Source organism: Microcebus murinus, chromosome 1 (assembly GCF_040939455.1).
Source record: "Microcebus murinus isolate Inina chromosome 1, M.murinus_Inina_mat1.0, whole genome shotgun sequence".
Taxonomy (NCBI): domain Eukaryota; kingdom Metazoa; phylum Chordata; class Mammalia; order Primates; family Cheirogaleidae; genus Microcebus; species Microcebus murinus.
In genome coordinates this window covers 102939238-102960121 of record NC_134104.1, presented here as the reverse complement: position 1 = coordinate 102960121, position 20884 = coordinate 102939238, and the positions used below count along the sequence as shown (strand labels likewise).

Below are 20884 nucleotides of genomic sequence, written 5' to 3'. Positions count from 1 at the left end.
CTCCGTCTCCTCATGAATGAAACGGGCACAAGAGCACCTACTTGGAAAGTTGGCAAGCATTTTCATATTTGACAATATATGTGAACGATGTGTAAAAGCACCTAGAATGATGCTGGCGCATGGTAGGAGCTCTGTAAATAGTTGCTATTATTGAGAAGCTGAGTTCGGATATAGGCAAAATAACTAAAAAATGTGTTTCTGTTTAAGTGAAAAAGAAAAATGTATTATGATTGGTTATACTTCTCCATTTTAAAAGTCAAAGACATGCTTATAATTGCTAAATATCCTAATGGATTTAAAGTAGATTCCAAGCTTTAGTCAATTGTCCAATTTGGCAGCATACTGTCCCAAAATTAGGTGTAATTGGAATTTGGACTAAAATAACCAGCCGTTTGACTGCCACGGTGTAGGCAGCACCTACTTTCTGTAACGATTTTCTCTCTCATTATCCAGTGATACCAGAGTTGGGTATTCTCTGGGACCACATCAAAGAATTCTCAGATCCACAGCTACTCTGCCATGGATGTTGGGCTCTAGCCTATGAAATCCTGTCATCTAAATCTTGCTTAGAACCAGTCAAGTCATTCAACTTGAATAAAGTACCAGTAGTGATTTTAACCAGCTGGAATTAATTACTTTAATTTCCTAGGGTGGATTAATTCATAAATGCATAAAGCAAGGTTATTCCACAGGATTCTATAGTTCCAATGCAGTGATTAATTTAAAATGCCTGAAGTCAATTTTAAAATCTTATTCACATTAGTGAAAAAAATACCCTGGCCCAAGGAGAGGGAGCTTTGATTCCACATTCAAGAAAATTGCAGTAAGCTTTTATCTTAAGGTCCTGACAACTATATTTTTTGGATGTCTTACTGTTTCACAAGAGGGTGATCTTTCCCTTCCTTCCTTTCATGTGAGAAATTCCTTTCAGGAGAGAATTTTCCCTTTGTCTCAGACAAAATCACGATTGGCACATAGAGACTCCAGCATGTAGAACAGCAATTCTTACCACTATTGGTAGGTATTCCTTTCGTTCCCACGAACGAATCCAGTCAGACACCTTGTCGCTGCTGGTCACTGTAGAATGAGATCCAATTTCTCCACGTTTGAGACATAACAAACTCAGATATCAAGAAGAATAAAAAGATGAAAGTAGAGGTTGGAGAATGAAGATAAACAAAAACCAGAACTCCAATCATTATTCATTTATAACAGGGCTCAAAGCACAGTCATGGGCCAAGTGCATTAAATTTCCACTAGCAGCCAGGTCAGTTTTTTAATGTAATTCTTCTGTAGAGAAAGAATATTCATTAACCTCACAGTCAGTGACTAGCTCTTAATGCATTTTAGTAGCTACTGAGTAAACATTTGCTAAATTAGGGGAAAAATCCCACAAAAACAAAAAACAATGGCCTGGCAATTTGGGAATGTTGTAGATAAAACAAAATTAAATCATAAAAGGATACTGGCTTCAAGAGGTCTTTGATTTTCTTCTGCTTTTATTTAATTTCTAGGTCTCCTGTTCAAGGCTTTCCTTACTACAGTTTTCATTTGTCAACCCCAGTGTGCAACCTTAGTTTCAGAATTGTTAACCCAGTTAGAAACAAATTTTCCAAGTAAAGTACAGTGTTTGTGCACAGTTCTTTTTATCCTTAACTTTACAATATCCAGTCAAAGACTATTTTCCAAAATCATTTACATCAGGTCCTTTGCTCTCCATCCCCTACACTTTGGTATGTCATTCATTGGTAATACAGTTAGATTCATTTCTCACAATCTGTATTTCATCTTGTGTTCCCCCATCGTTCTAGTAAAAACCATTTTTTGTGGCTTTAGAGTTGTATGGGCTTTGATAAATGCACAAAGTCATGCCACAGATATGGTTCTACACAGAACAATTCTATAACCCTCAGAAATTCCCTCAGACTGCCTCTTTGTGGTCAGTCTCTCCCCATAACTCCAAAGCCCAGTAACCACTCATCTGCCTTCTGTCCCTCTAGTTTTGTCTTTTCCAGAATATCATATAAATGAAATCACAATACTGTAGCCTTTTGAGTTTAGTGTCTTTTACTTAGCAAAATGCATTTAGAATATATTCATATTACTGTGTGACTCAGGAGTCCATGGTTCATTTCTTTTTATGGCTGAGTAGTACTCCATTGCATGAATGTACCCCGTTTACCCATTCATCAATTGGCAGACATCTGGGTGGCTTCCAGTTCTTAGTGATTATGAATAAAGTTGTTATAAATATTTATATAAGTTTTTCGTGTGAACATAAGTTTTCAATTCACTTGCATAAATACCTCGGAGTGGAATTGCTGAGTCAGACGGTATGGGTATGTTTAACTTTATTAAAAGCCTTCAAAGTGTTTTTCAAATTGGAATTTGGACTAAAATAACCAGCCGTTTGACTGCCACGGTGTAGGCAGCACCTACTTTCTGTAACGATTTTCTCTCTCATTATCCAGTGATACCAGAGTTGGGTATCACTCCAACAATGCATGAGGTTCCATTTGCTCTGCATCTTTGCCAGCACTTGGTGTTGTGTGTGTTTGTTTGGTTGATTGGTTTTTGTCCTGGACTTTCTAAAAAGTATATAGTGGTATCTCATAAGGTTTTTATTTTCCTACTTCTAATGATGTTGAACTTTTTCTCATATGCTTACTTGCCACCAAATATCTTTTTTAGTCAAGTGTCTGTTCAGTACTTTGGCCATTTTTTAACTGGATTTTTGCAGATATTTTCTTCCAATATGTAGCTTGTCTTTTCATTCTTTTAACAGTGTCTTTCACAGAACAAAACTCTTAAATTTTTATAAAGTCCAATTTTTAAATTTTTTATGGATCATCCTTTGATGTCATATCTAAAAATGTTTGTTAAACCCAAATTCATACTGATTTTCTCCCCTCTATTTTTTCCTAGAGGTTTTATAGTTTTATATTTTACATTTAGGTCCATGACCCATTTTGAGTTAATTTTGTATAAGATGTAAAATTTATGTCAAGATCCTTTCTTCCTTTTTTATTTTTTTAACATATTGACAATTCTTCCATTTATTCCATCAACATTTGTTAGGAAAAAAATATCTTTTCTCCATTTAATTATCTTTGGACCTTTGTCAAAAATCAGTTGTCTGTACCTGTGTCAGGCTATTTCTAACCTGTCTGTTCTGTTTCATTTACTGTCCATTCTGTTCCATTTGTATGTACTTCATTCCTTTTGACAATACAATACTCAGTAGCTTTATATTAAATCTTAAAATCAGATAATGTGAGTCCTCCAACTTTGTTCTTATTTTTCAAATTGTTTTGCATACTCTAGTTCCTTCATCTTGCCTTATGCATTTTAAAATCACCTTATTACTATCTACAAAACATTGTGCTAGGATTTGAATTGTGATTATATTTAATCCATAGATTGAATTGAGGGGAATTGACATCTTAACAATATTGAGTCATGTAATCCATGAATATGATATGCCTCTCCATTTAGTTAGATCCTTTTACATTTCTTTCTAAATGTTTTTTCACTTTTTGGTATACAAAGCCTGGCTATATTTTGATACACTTATATTTAAATATTTCATTTTGGATTGCTATCATAAATAGTATTATTCTTTTAAATTTCAAATTCCAAGGGGTCATTTATTGCTAGTAATACAATTGACTTTTATATACTGACTTTACTTCCTGCAACTTTGCTAAATTCACTTATTAGTTCTAGGAGATTTTTGTAGATTCTTTGGGATTTTTGTACATAGATAATCATGTTGTCTGCAATAAAGACAGTTTTATTTATGCCTTTTTAATCTACATACTTTTTTCTTTTTCTTGCATTATAATGTTTAGAAAGACAACTGAATTTTAATAGTCAATTTAAACATAAAAGAATTAATACTAAAATAGCCCAGGCATGGTGGCTTATACCTATAATCCTAGCACTCTGGGAGGCTGAGACAGGAGAATCGCTTGAGCTCAGGTGTTTGAGACCAGCCTGAGCAACAGCAAGACTCTGTCTCTAAAAAAGAAGAAAAAAAAAGAATTAAGACTAAAATAATATATAATAATAATAATATCTAATTCTGTTGGAATCCACATCAGGGAGTTAAGAAAGGCTTCTCAAACTTTGTCTTTTGATCATTCATTTAGTCATTGAAATATTGACTTGTACCTCCATGGTGCTAAGTGTTATGGGAAAGTCAAATATAAATCAGACTTGGATCCCAACGTCAGGTACTTTGCAACTGAGGAAAGGTAACAAGACATGAATAATAGTTGCTACATACAAAGAAGGAGGTGATAGGCTGATCCAAGATAAACAGAGAGAGAAGACTGAATCTAGAGGGAGAAGAGCAGGTAGGGAGCTGCCAGTCAGAAAGGTCTGACCTGGTGGTGGCTATGAAGAAGCCAGGATGGAGGAGAGCAATGGTGCCTAAGGAATCTGGCTCTTCAGGATTTGCTGACTAACTGGTGGTGGAGGCCAGAAGAGAGGCAGAAGGCCAAATATCAGAGGGGGGACCCACAGACTAATGTTCTGAATTGAGGTATGCACTGAAGACTTGGATGAGGTGACCCACAGGTAGTTTAAAGTGCTGGACTGACTGGAACTAAACAGTAAGGTCAAAGCTGAACATACAACTAGTCTGTGGTCATGATTCCCCCTTAAGCCCCAGTCCTGAGCTCTGCAGCTGTAAATACTTGGGGGCTGGGGCTTGGCCTTTCCCTTGGAAGAGTGGCCACAGTTAACTGGAGAGGCAGGGGGACAAGAGGAAGGGCACAGACCGCACCCTGCTAAACACGTTCGCAAGCTTTAGCCTCTTGTCAAATTAGAAGAAGGAGCCTTAATACCAACAGTAGTTGGAAGAAGAGTGAAAGGCCACAATGTTTACGTGTTCCTGCACTCAAAGAGGAGGAGAAACTCACGTTACAGAGGAGGGAACCCGATGAGGTGAAATAAGGTGTCCATAGTTACCAGGAGCAGAGCTTGGATTCAAACCTGTATTTGTCTAATAACAGCTTGTACTTAGAGAGGATTTACCATGTGCCAGGCACTATCTTAAATGCTTCAACTCTCACACTGAATTCTCAAACAACCCTATGAGGTAGTTTCTATTATTATCCCCTTGTAACAGATGGGCACAGAGAGGTTCCATACATTTCCCGAGGTTTCACTGATAGTATGTGATAGAGGCCCTTCTGCACTGCACTGCACCTCACCACTGCGCTCGACTTCCCAATGCCTTTCAGTAAAGCACAGAGCCTCCCTAGCCACCAAGAGGGTCACAAGCGAGTAACAGTGCAGTCTCCATCCACAGCAAAGCAATGGCGTGAGAGCACCCACTATGAGCATCTCTGAATACCTGCTATGCACCCAGCACTGTGCTAGGTGTTGGGACTCTGCAGACACATTAGACTCAGTTCTGGCTCTAATGAATTTCAGTCTGGAAGGAGAAACAACCTCATGCACAGTAAGCACAATACGTGCTGTGATATATGGCACTCTGATGGCACGCAGAAAAAACAGACATTAATTTTCTGCTCCCCTGTCAAGGAAAGTGAAAGGCAGACTAATGCATTATGGCTGAAAGAATTTACTTTTGATTAAGTGCATAGTTAAATATCGCCCTCCCCCTCAGTCAGGCTCATTCCTCAGTCTCTGTCACGTTGCTGACTTCGCTTCCTAAAGAGAAAGCGAGAGATTTACTCAGGGTGAACAGAACTGAAAAGATGTGGAGACTGGATCTCCCACCTCAGATGCTTTTCTGTTTCATTTTGCCTTTAAAAGCTTGTTGCAGTGGAAACTAATCATGACTTTTGTTACAAAGTGGGTGCCAGAAAAGGATTCATTTTGTGGAAAGAGCTTTTAAATACACAACATAAAATGCACAGGATTCCAATTAAATGGAAATATAGTTCAAAATATTTAAAAACCAAATTTGTGGCCTAGTAATACATGCACTTCTTTGTTAATATATTAACAAGTTCTTTCTAGGCGTGGGTTGAATACCACAATTTCCAAGTGGTAATAAGGGTAAATGGTGAGTCTTAATGATTTTTTGAGATCTCTGAAGTAACCATGATGTGATAGAAGAATACCTGCAATTTCCATTGGTGGCAAAGTCACAAGTAACGTGAATACTTTTGTGGTTTCTCACTTGTGTCAGAATTGAAGGACATACTAGCTTTCAGTTAAAAGTTGGTGGAAAATAAAGATGTATTTTTTTCCTGTCGAAGTCCACAGACCCCCAAGTTAAGACAACGTATCTAGATTCTTCTGATGTAAGACTCTGAGTTACCAATTTATAGCTTTTCTGATGTTTTGGATGCATGAGACAGAAAAAACAATGAGTAGCTTTTGTTTAAGTGAGAAGTAGACCTGAGTGGGCATTTCTCAAGCCCCACCTCCACAGAGCATCCAAGTTTTTATGGTTATATCAACACAACTTTACATCACATCTCCATTTCCCCCATCTGGTGATCATGGAAGCATGGTTCCAAATTTTTCAGACCCCCATTACTTCTCTAAACTGTTTTTGCCAGAAAGCGGCACCTTCTTTTTTGCTTTTCTTATTTCTCTTCATGCCTTCCTTCCCATTTTTCTAATGGCTCTAGAAAAATAACTTACAATTCACATGCCATAGATTCGGGAGGTTTACAGTGTCTAATCACAAATTCACCTAGGCTGGACTCCAGCTGAGAGGATCATTAGATCAAAGAAGTGGATCTTGCAAGTCAGGGAGACAGTCTCCTACCAGGTTCCATACTGTACCAGAACCCCACCAGATGCAGTGTATGAGGTAGCACTTTTCCTAAGAAACTTGAAAGGCGGAAAGCAACTAGTATTCATCGAACACTGAAATATGTTAGGACTGGTGCTGCGTTTATATTTTCTCAGCCATTAAAAAAAAAGTAGCATGCTATTATTATCTCCATTTATACACGAGGAAGAGACTTAAAAAGACTAAGCAACCTGCCCAAGGTCACACACAGCTAGTGAATATCATTTCTGCACTGGCCCTCTCCTTGGCCCTACCAGCCTGGCTTCTCATCCACAGCATACCTGAAACGGCTGCCACAGAAGCTGTCAGCAATCTCCACATACCTGGGCATAAAGGGTGTTCCTCCATCTTCCATGAGCTTGATCTCTCAGCAGCCTTCAACTTGCTGCCTGCTCACTCCCCGTTGAATCCATCTCCTCCTTTGGTTTCTTCATGGACACTTTTTTGGTCTCGCCCTCCTTCTCAGTCTCCTTTGCCGATGAGGTTCCTCTCCACCACCTGTGGTGTTGCAGCTCCTCAAGGCCCTGTCCTTGGCTCTCTTCTCGAACTGAACACTGTCTCCCTTGGCAGCTGACCCAGCCCATGACACCCATTGCCCTCGATAGCCAGAAAACCCCTCTCCCTACTCTGAGCTCCAGGTAATTAACTTTGATGTCTCATGGGTATTTCAATCCCCACCTGCCTAAAGGTGAGTCAAACCCTTTTCTTTCCCCATGAACCCTACTTCAGAGAAAATCACCCCTCTTCACCCAGCTGCCCAAGTCAGAAACCTGAGAATGGCCCATTATTCCCTCTCTTTCACACTCACATTCCATCAGACACCAACTCCTATAGATTTTACCTGCTAAGAATATTTGGAATCTTCCCCATCATGTCTACTTTACTAAGTCCGATTTCAAGGTACTGTTTCCCATCAGAATTACATGAGTAGCCTCTTAGCTCCTCTTCTTGCCTTCCTTCAGTCCATTTCTCCCGCTTAAGTTTTTTAGCAGTCTTCCATTATCTCTTCATGTTGAGCCCAAAATCTTTAACATAACCTGTAAGGTCCTGTCTGATCTGACTCCTACGACCCCCACCAGACTCATGTGAAGCCATTCTACCCTTTTTTCTCTCTTCCTGAATTTCTTTCAATTTTTCCTGAATTTGTCCTGAATTTCTTTCAATTTTTCAATTACCCATGCTTCTTCAAGTCTCTGAGCCTTTGAACATGCTACTCACTCTGCCTGGAATGCTAGTCCCTGCCCTTCCTCCCAGTTTAAATGTCACTTCCCTAACCACTCAGACTAGGTAAGCTTTCTCAACTTCCCAAGTTTACATTTAGAGCTCACTATCCTTTTATTTAGTATTATAATCAAACAATTAATTCACTATTTAATATGCTTCCCCTCCTATGACATAAGCTCAATGAGAACAGCAACAGTCTGCTACTCAGTCTGTCCTTATAGCTTATTTCAAAGCCTGGTACATAGTTGAAATTTTGTTCATCTTTTTTGTACTAATCAATTATAGGAAAGTCTTTTTTGCCATACTTCTCTAGATTTTTCTAGAATAATCCAGATCAACAGGTGATTTTGTATGTCCAAAGAAAACAAATAAGAATTTAGAATTGAGAATCCTCTTTAATGATGAGGTCCCTTAAAAAAAAAAAAAAGAATCTAGTTTGAATTTACAACTGACAAATGTCTTAACCTTTTAAATCAAAGAATCTGAAAATATCTCATTATACTTCGTTGGTATTTGAATAAAGGTAGGAATAAAATAAAATTTCATTGTGCTACTTGTCAATGTCTGTCATCAAAACACATAGCTAACCCATGTATGTGCCTGGTGTTTTCCAAATGAGTCATTATTCACTTACCGACAGTGATGAATAGTGCCTCATAAGGAAATGTTGCAACCCTTTGTAGTCACCATCATAGCTGTCAAAATGGACATTCTCATGCAACCATCAAAACTATCAAAATTTGTCAAAGCATGACAAATGAACATGCTTTCTGCTCTGGATTTTTTGAGAAAGGTTAAATGTACATTTCTTTGTTTTTTGTTTGTTTGTTTGTTTTTAAAGCTTACATCAGGGGAAATACACATTTCTCAAAGAAAACAAAAACAAAACCACAGAAATCTCAAACCCCCACATTTGACAAGTAACTTCCGGGTAACACATGACACACAGCAGAGTGTGATTTAGAAGGATCAGAAAGATGTTCAAATAGAGTGAGATGGCAAAAGATGTCATTATCTGACCATGTGAAAACCAGGTCAAAGCCAGCTTGTTTCTGCAAGCCGAACACAGCTGCTGGAGCCCCTTACACATGCTTTCAGGCCATTCCTGTTGTGTCAACCTTTAAATCAGGGATTTTGTCCCCTGCATATGCTTCTTTCTTGGTCAAATGCAAGGCGCATATTTTAGCTAGCCACTCCTCTCTTCCCAGATGTTAAAAACTGTGAATAAGTTCTAAGATACATACATTTGAAAGCAAGCAATTTAAAGCAACACATTTGGGCTACTAATCTTCTGCTTTTAACCTCTGATTTGTAAAGGAACTGTGAACATCAGAGTGGCCTACGACACTGTGCCTAAGAGACACCCGATTTTAGTTCTCACTACTCTGTTAGTGCCTTAAGAGCAAAAAGGGTCTGGTGGCTGCTCCATAAAATAAAACTCGGACTCACATTTGATGCCTCTTTCATGGAACTAACCATGGCCCTAAAATAAGCTCAGCCACGTATTCGCTGGAGTGGACAGTCCGCCTTCAGAAAGAAAGGGGAAACACAACCTTTGAGTTCTCAAGAATCTATATCAATTCTCCAGATAACTCTTTACTGAAGCTTTAGAATTTAGGGTTTCCAAAATTTGACTGAAAAAACTAAGTGTCCTTTCCGTGCTCCCATATTGATGTCATTCATTTCTAATATTAGCTGCAGAGCAGTTCGGGCTCACCTGAGAAAGAGGTGCTTTTATTTCGAGTTGAACAGGAGCAGATACTAAAAATGAACATGGTGAGACTTCCTTCTGGTATATCTGACACAGATAAAATAGGTAAACCTGTGCAGAGAAACTATTTTGAATCAAATGGGGGAAAAAATTCAATCTAATTGGAAATTTGATGTGCTTACAGAATTTTTATGTAGTCCCACTCAGGTGAACACTGAGGAATTAAGAAATAAAATGAAATTATATAAAGTTGTTTTGTTGCACGGTGACACATAAGATCATGATGTGTTCATGAAAATTCCATATTGGTGAGATGAAGTTTCCAGTGTGTGTTGTAGCCTAGCATGATTGGCAAACTTGATCACTATTTGATGTTATAGTCACAAATAAGCTACTGAATGATACTTTTTAAACTCACTAGATCAAATGTGTGAAATATTTGGACTCCTATTACACAACAGAAATTAAGTGGATCACAGTCCCTGGACAATTGCTGCATCTCCGCTTAATATTGTGCGGACATGAATAGAAGTGGAGGAGGCAGATGTGCCCATTCAGAATAATATAAATAGTGTTGGGATTTCGTGGCCTGGATTGGAGGTGGCTAGTTCCTCCCACCTTCTCTGTCTGCAAAGTGAGTGGCACCATTGTGTGTTAAAAGTGCTTTAAGTGGTGCAAGTCTCACAAAGAGACTTATATCTGGACAAAGTAAGGACAATACACTTATAGACCCAGGTATCTCTCATGCACAGAAAATGCCTCTCTCTTTAAAAATGACTGCCTGAATTTGGTGACCATTTTCTCTAGTAGAGGGTGAAGATATTTAGAGAAAGAATTAAAGGAAATACAGAGTTAAGGAAAACAAAAACACCAAAGCTCAAAGTGGAGACATACCACCACTCTATCAATATTTGTCTGTAATTGAACTTTTCTTATATTTTAAAATCTTCTAAGGCTTTCATTCCAGAAAAGCTGTCCTGGGTGTTTAAACAGCCATGGCAAGAACATGGGCCATATTTAGTACTTGCTACTCTGCAGTTTGTTTTTGCTGACAATTCTCAAGTTCAGTCTTCCAAACCAACAACAGTGATCCTAATCTCCTTAAGTCACTGTCATAAGGAAGGTAGAGCAGGTCTCCCCAGTGGTTATGTGCCCAGTGACATACCTTGCCCTCTTTGTGTTTGTTAGAAAAACCTCTGGACTATAAAGCCTTAGCCTCAGAACAGTCTTGCGCTGCATCGTGTTCTGCTCTGAGCCGCTCCTCCCTGTTGTTTTCAAAAATCACTAAAAGATACTAAAATTACAGAAAACCCCTATCTAGCTCTTTTTCCCCATGACACCCACAGAGTTGTGTAAACACAAGCCTGAGGTAGCCCCCACACTATGTGCACCCAAAGATCTCCACGGTAGGACATGCCCCATTGTGCCCTGATTACATGTTTGCTTCTTTGTGTCCCTCGCTGGACTCTAGGCTCCTTAAGGGTCTAAACCACGGCTTATTCCTCCCTGTATTGCCATGACCTTGTGCATCGCCTGGAATATGGTTACCACTCAGTAAATATTTACTGATTCATCAATGTTGAATGTCTCTCCCAGGAAGACTAAGTTACTCAGTTTATTTATTTATTTATGTTGCTTTTTTTGTTTTGATTTGATTTTAGTCTTTTTTAATTCTCCTCACGACATAGCTTTTAGATTACAAAGAAAGGTCTTCTGGTTGCACACCTTATGGATGTCCAAGAAACTACTAAAAGATATTTTCTTATCAAAATTATTTTCACAGGAGAGATCCAATTATTTTTCCCCTACTGAGTAATTCAAAACATTTTTCACATGCATCCTTATGCAACAGTTTTCTTCTAGTCAGATGTACCCATATGGAAAAATGTAATGCCACATCTGTGAGAGGGTGAGCAAGGTCAGAAGGCACCAGAAATCTCTATGCCTTGCATTTGTGCGCTGTGCAGCACTTGAGCATACAATCCAACATTCAGGCCCCATGGCAGTGAAGCTAGCGAATGGCACAGGCATCAGCATCCCATCTTACCAATCAAGAAATTGAACTCCAGAAAAAAGGAGCAATTTTCCCAAGGTCACCCAGCTGGCTGTGACAATTTGTCAAAAGCCCAGCTCTTTCAACTCTTTGCATTGTGATGCTCTTTCGATGATGCCGTGAAATTAAATGTGTTGCTTAGGTGGCATTTTATAGACAACAATCATAAACGGAAAAAAGAAAATATGATGCAAAAAGGAAAGCAGTAATTGCTAACTCTAAAGAAGCCCAAAGTGATGATGCACTGAGGGAGAACCTGGGGAAGTTGAGTTGTGCAAAGTTTTATTTGTATTATTTTATTTGGGGTGGAAACGAGGGAGGGAAGTTGTATTCTTATGGAGCGTCTCATCAGAAAATAAGGGACACACTTTTCTGAGGTGTTGCAATTATTTCAATATTATTTCAGCTTCTCCTCCTCACTTTGGATCTCTACACTAATGCTGTAAGGAATCCCCTCTCTGAGAGTTTGGTTTCTTCTCTGGCAGCTGTTAGTCAGGAGACAGAAAAATGGGTCAAGTCTATATCTCCACATAGGCTTATAGGCAAGTGAATACTAGAGCTCTTAGCTCTATCCCTATTTAGAAAGCAAAAAATATATTTCTTTTCCTTGATAAACTTTTGGGAATGAAAACAGAAAAAAAAAAAAGAGAAACATTTTAAAATGACTATCTGAACTTCCTGTCATAGCTTTGTATAAAAAACTATATTTAACATAGTAAATATAACCTGAAAGATCATTTTGTGTTTGTTCTTTTAATAATCCCCATCTTTTAGAAGTAATAGTCTGTTTTTAGCCATCAGTTTGTTAGTCAATAGGTCAAAAGTATCTATTAAGGGTCTACCGTGGGTCAGGCTCAGTTGATGAACGATGAATGAACAGTTAGTGAAGAAGGTAAAGTTACTTGCAGTCAAGGAACTCACATTCTAGAAGGAAGGAGGAGGCCAATAAATATGTTAGCAAACTAATAAAGAAGACAATTTGGGATTGAAAACTGTGTTTTACGGGGGACCTTGCGTACTCATGCTGAGCCTGAGCAGATTGGAGCTTCCTGGTGCGTGAATGGCCACGAGAGGGAGGCTGTTCCCGAGACCTCAAGCCTGCGACTGTGGCTCTGCCTCTACCACAACCCTTGTCAGAAATCATGGGAGATGTGAGATATCACATTCATAGTTACATGTGTACAGTTTTACCAGAGGAAGTGATGACCATATCTTGGTTTCTTTTTGTTCTAGGAATCTTGGAAAATCAGGACTCAGAGTTTCTTGCTTGGGTCTTGGTAAGTACTCAGGTGTTGGCTGGCGGCGGCACTGGAAGGTGAGAGGCTGGGGGGACCCCAGGGGGTGATGGTGGTACAAGTCGGGATCCAGGCTCAGGTGAGGAGGAGACTCCCTGGCCAGCATCGCCCCACTTCTCCTTCTGAGCCTTTCCTTGCCCGGCTCAGCCCTATCCCTCTCTAGTTCCAAGGAACCACTGTGCTCATGATGCCTTGCAGGGGCCCATCGGGCAGAAAGCAGCCTGATACTAATGCACACGCCAGAGGCAGGGACTCCTGTGCCACTCCCTATTAGCAAATGCGAAGGACTGCGTGGCATGCCCTTGAATGCTCAGCTCACCCCCTCCTTCCATTCGCCTGCATTGTTTGCTATCTATCCTTATTTTCCCTTTGCTCCATGAATTTTTCTATATTGCTATGCATTTTATGTATTTTATAATCTGACTTAAATACTTGGCAGGCAAAGTGAGATACACATATGGATATACATATATATAATTAATAAATAAAAATCATTATGCCTTCCATAAAATGTAAATTTTTAAAGAAAACTAAGTAGAGTTGGCAATTCTAACAGCAGAGAGACGAACCGGAAATCGTGAGATCTGAGTGTGTGACGTGGGGAGGCACGAGACGTCCAGACACCCCTCAGACACAGGAAAAGGCAGCCTCGGCATTCAGACCATTCAACACCATCAGAACTATTCCTGTGAGCTAAGAGAGTCTACACCAGCATGGTGACTGAGGAAGCAGTGAGAAATGGCCAGATTATGACTATGTTTTGAAGGGAGAAGCTGAAAGATTTTCTACTGGATTCCACGTGGCATATGAGAGAAAAGAGAAAGGTCAAAGACGACTCTAGGGGGTTTTGCCTGAGCCACGGAAGGAATGGAGTGACTAGTAAATGAGATGAGGAAGAATGAGAGAGAAGAGACTTAGGGTGGGGGAAGATTGGGGGATTGAATTGGACATATTAAGTTTGAGATACATATTAGGCATTCAAGAAAAGTTGTCAAAGAGGCAAATGGATATATGAGTCTCAAGTTGAAGAGAGAGCTGGGCTGGACATATAAACTTGGGATCATCAACATGCAGGTGTTGTTCAAGCCGTGATCCCAGATGAGACCACTAGGGCAGGGGTGTAGACAGTACAGAAACAGAGGCACATGCTCTGTGACCTAGGAGAGCCAACATTAAGAAACTGGGGAACCGAGGATGAGCCAACAAAGAAAATGAAAATAAGTAGCTAGTGCCATAGGAAGAGATCAGGAGAGAAGGGAGTCCTGGGATCCAGGCACAGCAAACATTTCTGGGAGGATGGAGTGACAGATCCTGTCAAATGCTGCTCGTGCATCAGGCAGGATGAGGGCCAAGCACCCACCACTGGGTTCAGCAACATGGAGTTCACTGATGACTTTGAAAGGATCAGTTTTTGCGGATTGGTTGGGGCCACGGCATAATTGGAACAGGCTCAAGGGAGAAGGGAAAGAGACAAGCTGGAGGCTACTCTTTGATGAGAAGTGCTGTAAAGAAAAGCAGAGAAATAGAGTGGCACTGACAGCAAAGTGAGGTCAGAGAAGTTTTTGCATGTGGAAGAAATGATAGCATATTTATATGCTGATGAGAAAATCCTTTTGAGAAGAAAAAATGATGCAGGAGAAGGAGAGAGAAGAATTTCTGGATTGACATCTTGGGGGCTCAGAAGCACACAAGACTACATGAGAGAAGACAGAGCACATGGACTTTGAGGCTAGTAGGGGGATTAGTGGAGTGGCAGTGGTGGAGGTATCTTGTCAGAGTTCTATTGCTTTTGTAGTCTCAGTAGAAATTGGAAGCAAGATCATCTACTGTTAGCGAGGATGGGAAGGAAGTGGACGTTTGAGGAGAGAGAGCGTGAGCAGGAGAGCAGAAGGGTGAGTCAATCTGGGGTAGGCATCATGCTGGCCAGGCAGCATTAAGGACCTGCGTAAGACTCATAAATTTGAAGTGGTGCTCATAAATTTGAAGTGAGACCATCTCCATGGTCAAGTGTTTTTCTTCCAGGCATGTTCAGCTGTGTAGGTGTAGGTGGGGTTTTTTATAAGATGAGAAGGAGACGTCGAAAAAAGCTGAGTGTTTATGTAAGGCAGTTATTGTAGTGGAGGACCTTGACATTTAAACCAAGTTAGAGAGGAAAAGGAGGACCAAAGCCAGGAGAATGAGCCAAGTGCTGAAATGAGAAAGCTGAGGGACAGTGAAAAGCAGGTAGGATCAATGGATTGTACGTCCTAGAGGGACCAAGGAATTGTTGAAGTAAGAACCTTAGAAACAGTGGTTAGAAGGATAGAAAGTGGTGGTTGGAAAGGGAATGTTTGAAATAGAGGTTATGGAGGGGTTCTGTTATTGGTAGTGACAAAGTCTGGGGCGTGTCCAGTGGGAGAGAGTGGCTGGGGTTGTACTAGAGATAAGATCGGTTGGGGAGAGGAGGTTGAGAAACTGAGAGATGAAGGTACAGGGAAGGATCATCTTTAGAGTCACTGAAATCACTAAAAATTATGGCAAAACTAATATGGAGAGGATGACAATGAAACAGGAGCTAACATTTTCATGGAATGAGAGGGAGTGACTAGGGGTGTGTAAGTGACTACAATGGGGGGCTGACGGTGTGAGAGTCAAAGCTGGTGTGTTGGAGGGCAGCTTCAAAGATACTGAATGCTATCAGTGTCTGAGTTTTTCTGGTTCTTCCTAATGATCTGACTTGGGAGGTAAAGGTGGTCATTGTTCCCCATATGTCTAAGGTAATTTGACATTTGTTTGTTTTAGTGGCTCTGATCTTGTTACTATTTAGTGGCTCTGATCTTGTTACTATTTACTTGTATGTGAAAGACCCTGGAGATTCATTATCAGAGATAGTCTGACCTTAATCTTTTTGAGAGTGTGCTTTATGGCAAATAATAATTTAGTATTCATTATTGAAAGAAACAACTTATTAATATAAATTAAGAGATATACATAGTGAAATGTCATTTATCAACCAGTTATCTATAGGTATCTCCGGTGGAAAATAGTTTAGTCAATAAGTATATAGAATACTCAGCCAAAATCCCTTAACAAATTCAAGTGCTCGTGAAACGCCACTTACAAATGAATCTCCAGAAGGAAGACTCCAGACAACCGCAAGCAGTGTGTATAAGCTGCAGGCATTTTGGTGAACTTTGAGACAGGTTTGATTTAGGAGCAGTAAGTCCTGATTTGAGCTTCAAGTTTTTCTAAGAGCCTGAACACTTGTGATAAGACACTGCATGAAAAAGGGGAGGGAAACAAGGAAGTTCATGGGGTTGACTGGCTTCCTTCAAAACAGGTAACAAAGCTTGACAGCTTGAATAAGCACTCTTTGAGAACTTTTATGAGCTGCCTCTGTAAGCCAGAGGAGGAGACAAGAAATTCATAGAAAGGATTTAGAAGGAACCATCCTTAGAAAATTTGTCAGGCTCTCTAGGCCCCAGCTGTCAAATGCAGGTGGAGCTGGATTTACTGCTGTAGGCTTGGGGTGTCGGCTCAGTCATGGCCCATGCTCAACTGAGGCTTTGGAGATTAAGTATTAAAGCTTCCAGGCAATCAAAAGACTACAGATGCCTTTTATTGAAATACTCTAAAGGTCATACTTAAAGCTAACAATTCTGACTTCCTCGCTACCAGAGAGGAAGCAACTGGGAATTCCTTTTGGTAAACAAAGAGCATGTGTAAATGAGAATAGAAAGGAAAAATAACTTGACGGTGAACTGACGATACATCTGAAGGAACACAGCTCTGCCAAGGAAAGAAATGGGAAATCAGTGCCCAGTCCCACCTGAGGGTTGCTGTAGCTGGTCTGTTCTGTAAATATGCTGTCCATGACTGTCAAGACCTGAAGTCAAATAAACTAAAGGGAAAAGAGTTAACTCACAAGGGAGGGACCCAAACTTCTCCCAGCCTATTAGGAGCTGAGACTATCTTCTGAGAGAGAAAGAGTAGAATCTACATATTCATTCATTGCCTCATTCATTTGTTCATTCTTTTAATTAATTAAATAATTTGTTTTGAGGAAGGTTCTCACTCTGTCACCCAGATTAAAGTGCAATAGTGTGATCATAGCTCACTGCAACCTCAAACTCCTGGGGCTCAAGCAATCCTCTTGCCTCAGCCTCCCAAGTAGCTGGAACTACAGGCATGTATTGCCGCCATACCCAGCTAATTTTTTTATTTTTATTTTCTGTAGAGACGGGATTTTGCTATGTTGCCCAGGCTGGTCTTGAGCTCCTGGCCTCAACTGATACTTCCACCTCAGCCTCCCAAAGTGCTAGGATTACAGACTTTAGCCACCACACCCAGCCCATTAGTTCATTCTTAGGCAAATATTTATGGAGTCAGGCAGTGGTTACAGGGGATACTAAGCAGAAAACAGCATGGACCCTGCTCTCAAATTGCTGAAAGTGCAATGGGAGTTAAGCACACAAAAACAAACTTATAATATATTTGACAGATGCCGTAGTGCCGTGTACAGGATGAACAAAGCATGAGAAAAGTCTCCTGGGAGATATGGGATAGCTTCACAGGGGTTGAGGGCATGCCACTTGACCTGAGACTTGAAGGGAGAAGACAAGTGGGGAGGGAGGGCAAAGGGTTCAAGACAGAGGGAGAAACACAAGCAGGGGCCTGGAGGGAGACCCCATGGCAGGGAGGTACTTGGGGAAACCAGTCACATGCATGGAATGTTATGAGTACAAGGTGTTGGGGAATAGCCAGAAATGAGTCTGGAAGGGAGGCTAGGCCTGATTATAAGAACCCTTGTCTGCCTTGCTAAGGCATTTAGCTCAGATTCTCTCAGTCTCCAGTGTTCCTTCAAATCCTAAGGTTCCCCAGGTCTCAGGAAGTGCTTGAGGGACAAGGAACTCTCTCCACCCTCCTCCTTCCATCTGCCACAGCTTCCATTAAAGCAGATCTACTCTTTCCTCATATTATATATTTTTTAAATAGACTTTATTTTTTAGATCAGTTTTAGGTTTACAGCAAAACTGAGCAGAAAGTATAGTGTTCCCATATACCCCCTGTCCCCACACACGTGCAGCTTCCCCGGTCATCAACGTCCCCCACCAGAGTGGTACATTTGTTACAACTGATGAACCTGCATTGACACAACATCATCACCTGAAGTCCATAGTTTGCATTACAGCGCACTCTTGGTGTTGCCCATTCTATGGGTTTTGATAAATGTATAATGATGTGTCTATTGTCTCATACAAAATGGTTTTGCTATCCTAAAAAGCCTCTATTCTTAGCCTATTCATCCCTCCCTCCCTCTAACCTCTGGAAATCACCAATCTTTTTACTGTCTCCATAGCTTTGCCTTTTCCACAATGTCATTAGTTGGAATCATATAACATGTAGCCTGTTCAGATTGGCTTCTTTCACTTAGTAATATGGATTTAAGGTTCTTCCAGGTCTTTTTATGGCTTGATAGCTCATTTCTTTTTAGTGCTTCATAGTACATTTTGGGGCAAAAAAAAAAAAATTTATCCTCTGTCAAAGAAAAAAAAAGTTTTAAAACCTTGATCTAGATTATGAAAAACCATTGAAAAACTGGGGTCAGGAGCAGGCCATGACCAAATGTGTTAGAAGTATTTTCTGGCAGCAAAGTGAAGGCCAGATTAGAGGGGAAAGAGTTGAGACTGGAGACAGGGAAACTACTTAGGAGCTGATGATGAGGCAGTGGTATGAAAGACGTAGAGGAAGGAGGTGATTATTGAGGGTGAAGAATGAACAGGTTGGTGACCTTGGGATGCAGAATGGGAGGTCTTTCTAAATGGAGGAGGATGCCCAGGCTCCTGGATTGGGCATGGGGGTGGATGAGTTGGAATATCAGAGAGAACAAACGCAGGAGGCAGATGCAAGAGCAGACAGAAGAGGCAGGAGTACAGATGGAGAGAGGTGACCAGAGAGCTTGTGACTTTCTGGCTTCAGGCATCCGGAAAAAAGGGGAGTGCTGGCAACACCTCTAGGCTGGAAATATAGACTCAGGAAGTTCTCACGATGGCAAACCCATGGTTGTCATTGAGGTCATCTGAAAACACAGAGGACTGAGCTGTTTGGACAGGTTTAGTCTGCCAGACTGTGCTCTCTGAGAACAGTGCCTGCCTGTTTTTCTACACCCCTGTTGTACCTTTAGCAGATCACAGTCTCTGCCAAGTAGGAAGAGCTCAAAAATATTTGTTGAATGAATAACTGGATAGATGATCGATTGCAGGAAATGACAAAAAGACCACTGGGTAATAGTGAGGATCCAGCTGAAATCAGAGATCCTGAATTGCTGAGGTTTAGTCATCCCAGTTCTTTGGCTTTTTCCAGCAGTGCATCAATGAAGAAATGGAAATGAAGTGTAGGGAAGGGAGACAAAGAGAGGCCCAGAATCAGGGGTTGTCCTAGAAGAGGGTCAGGGATGAGGAAATCTATCACATAGAAAGTGACATGTAGTCTAGGCTGGATTGGGTCCCAGAGCTATTTTGGCAGAGCTCTCACTCCTGCAGTTAGAAAGAGGCATCTGCCCACACTCTGAGTTGCTCCAAAAAGTCTCACATTAGGAGGAGGAGGCTGGTCTGATTCATCCCGCAGGAGTAACACACAACAGTGGGCAGCTCTTCTACAGGTGCTTGAAATGGGATGACTTTACCCTGCACCACTCACTCTGGGATGGATGTGCTTCCTGGCAGGTAAGATGCCTGCAAGAAATAAGGCATGTCATGGTTAATTTTATGTGTCAACTTGTCCAGGCCATGGGATGCCAATATACCTTGATCAAACCTTATTCTGGATGTGTCCATCCAGGTGTTTTGGGATAAGATTAAGATTTGAACCTATAGACAGAGTAAAGGCGACTGCCCTCCCTAATGTGGGTGGCCCTTGTCCAGCTGAAGGCCTGAACAGAACAAAAAGGTTTACCTTCCTGTGAATAAGAGGAAGCTTCTCCTGCCTGACTATTTGGAGATAGGACATCGATCTTTTCTGGCCTTCAGACTCAAACTGAAACATCAGTGCTTCTTGGGTCTCAAGTCTACCAGCTTGCAGACTAGAACTATCCTATCAGCTCCCCTGAGTCTCTAGCTTGCCTATGGCAGATCTTGGGATTCTTAGCCTCCGTAATCACATGAACCAATTCCATATAATAAATCTGTGTGTATGCATGTGTCTGTCTGTCCCTCTTTCTCCCTACACACACACACACACACACACACACACACACCCTACTAGTTCTGTTTCTCTGGAGAACTCTTAACTTTGACAAGCCATTCTGTTGATTTTTTTCAAAACATCACACAGGTGTATGTGGCAAACCAAACAGCCAGTATTTATAAGACTTAACATAGGTAAGAAGATATGGAAAGCACAAATGAGGGATATGTGGTCACTAGCTCATTTTTCAGCTGGGCATATATTGAACCTAGTGTAAAATACCATCATCCCAAATGGAGTTACTCCTGGGCTGTTCACAGGTCAGGAGGGCATTTTATGCAGACCTGACAGGGTTTGATCCGGATCTAAGTAGTGAAGAAGAGAAAGAATGCCCCATGCCCTAGGAATCCTGTTTTACACAAGCCTCGAGACTGTAATTCCTGGGCACTGCAAACTTACTCTGCAGTAATGTTCTGTGTTCTTTTAGGCAGTCCTTTCATGCTTTATCCTTGAAAAAAATAAAGTCAAATATTTAACACCTTGAAGAACCTACACTGAGTCTCTCAAAAGGTGTTTCTTTTCAACTCTGGCTGCACATTGGAATTACCTGGGGTGCTTCTAAAAACGCAGATAACCTGTCTCCATAGAGACCTTTT

At 40.7% G+C, this 20884-nt stretch overlaps 1 protein-coding gene across 2 annotated transcripts in view; it reads left to right on the top strand.

Moving 5' to 3' along the window:
• KCNAB1 (potassium voltage-gated channel subfamily A regulatory beta subunit 1) overlaps positions 1–20884 on the top strand; it is a 367524-nt gene that overhangs the window by 255063 nt on the left and 91577 nt on the right. For both annotated transcript variants that reach the window (XM_020285635.2, XM_012786902.3), the window contains exon 2: positions 13003–13046. In XM_020285635.2, coding sequence (XP_020141224.1) covers positions 13003–13046 — 44 coding nt within the window. The remainder of the gene's footprint in view (positions 1–13002; positions 13047–20884) is intronic.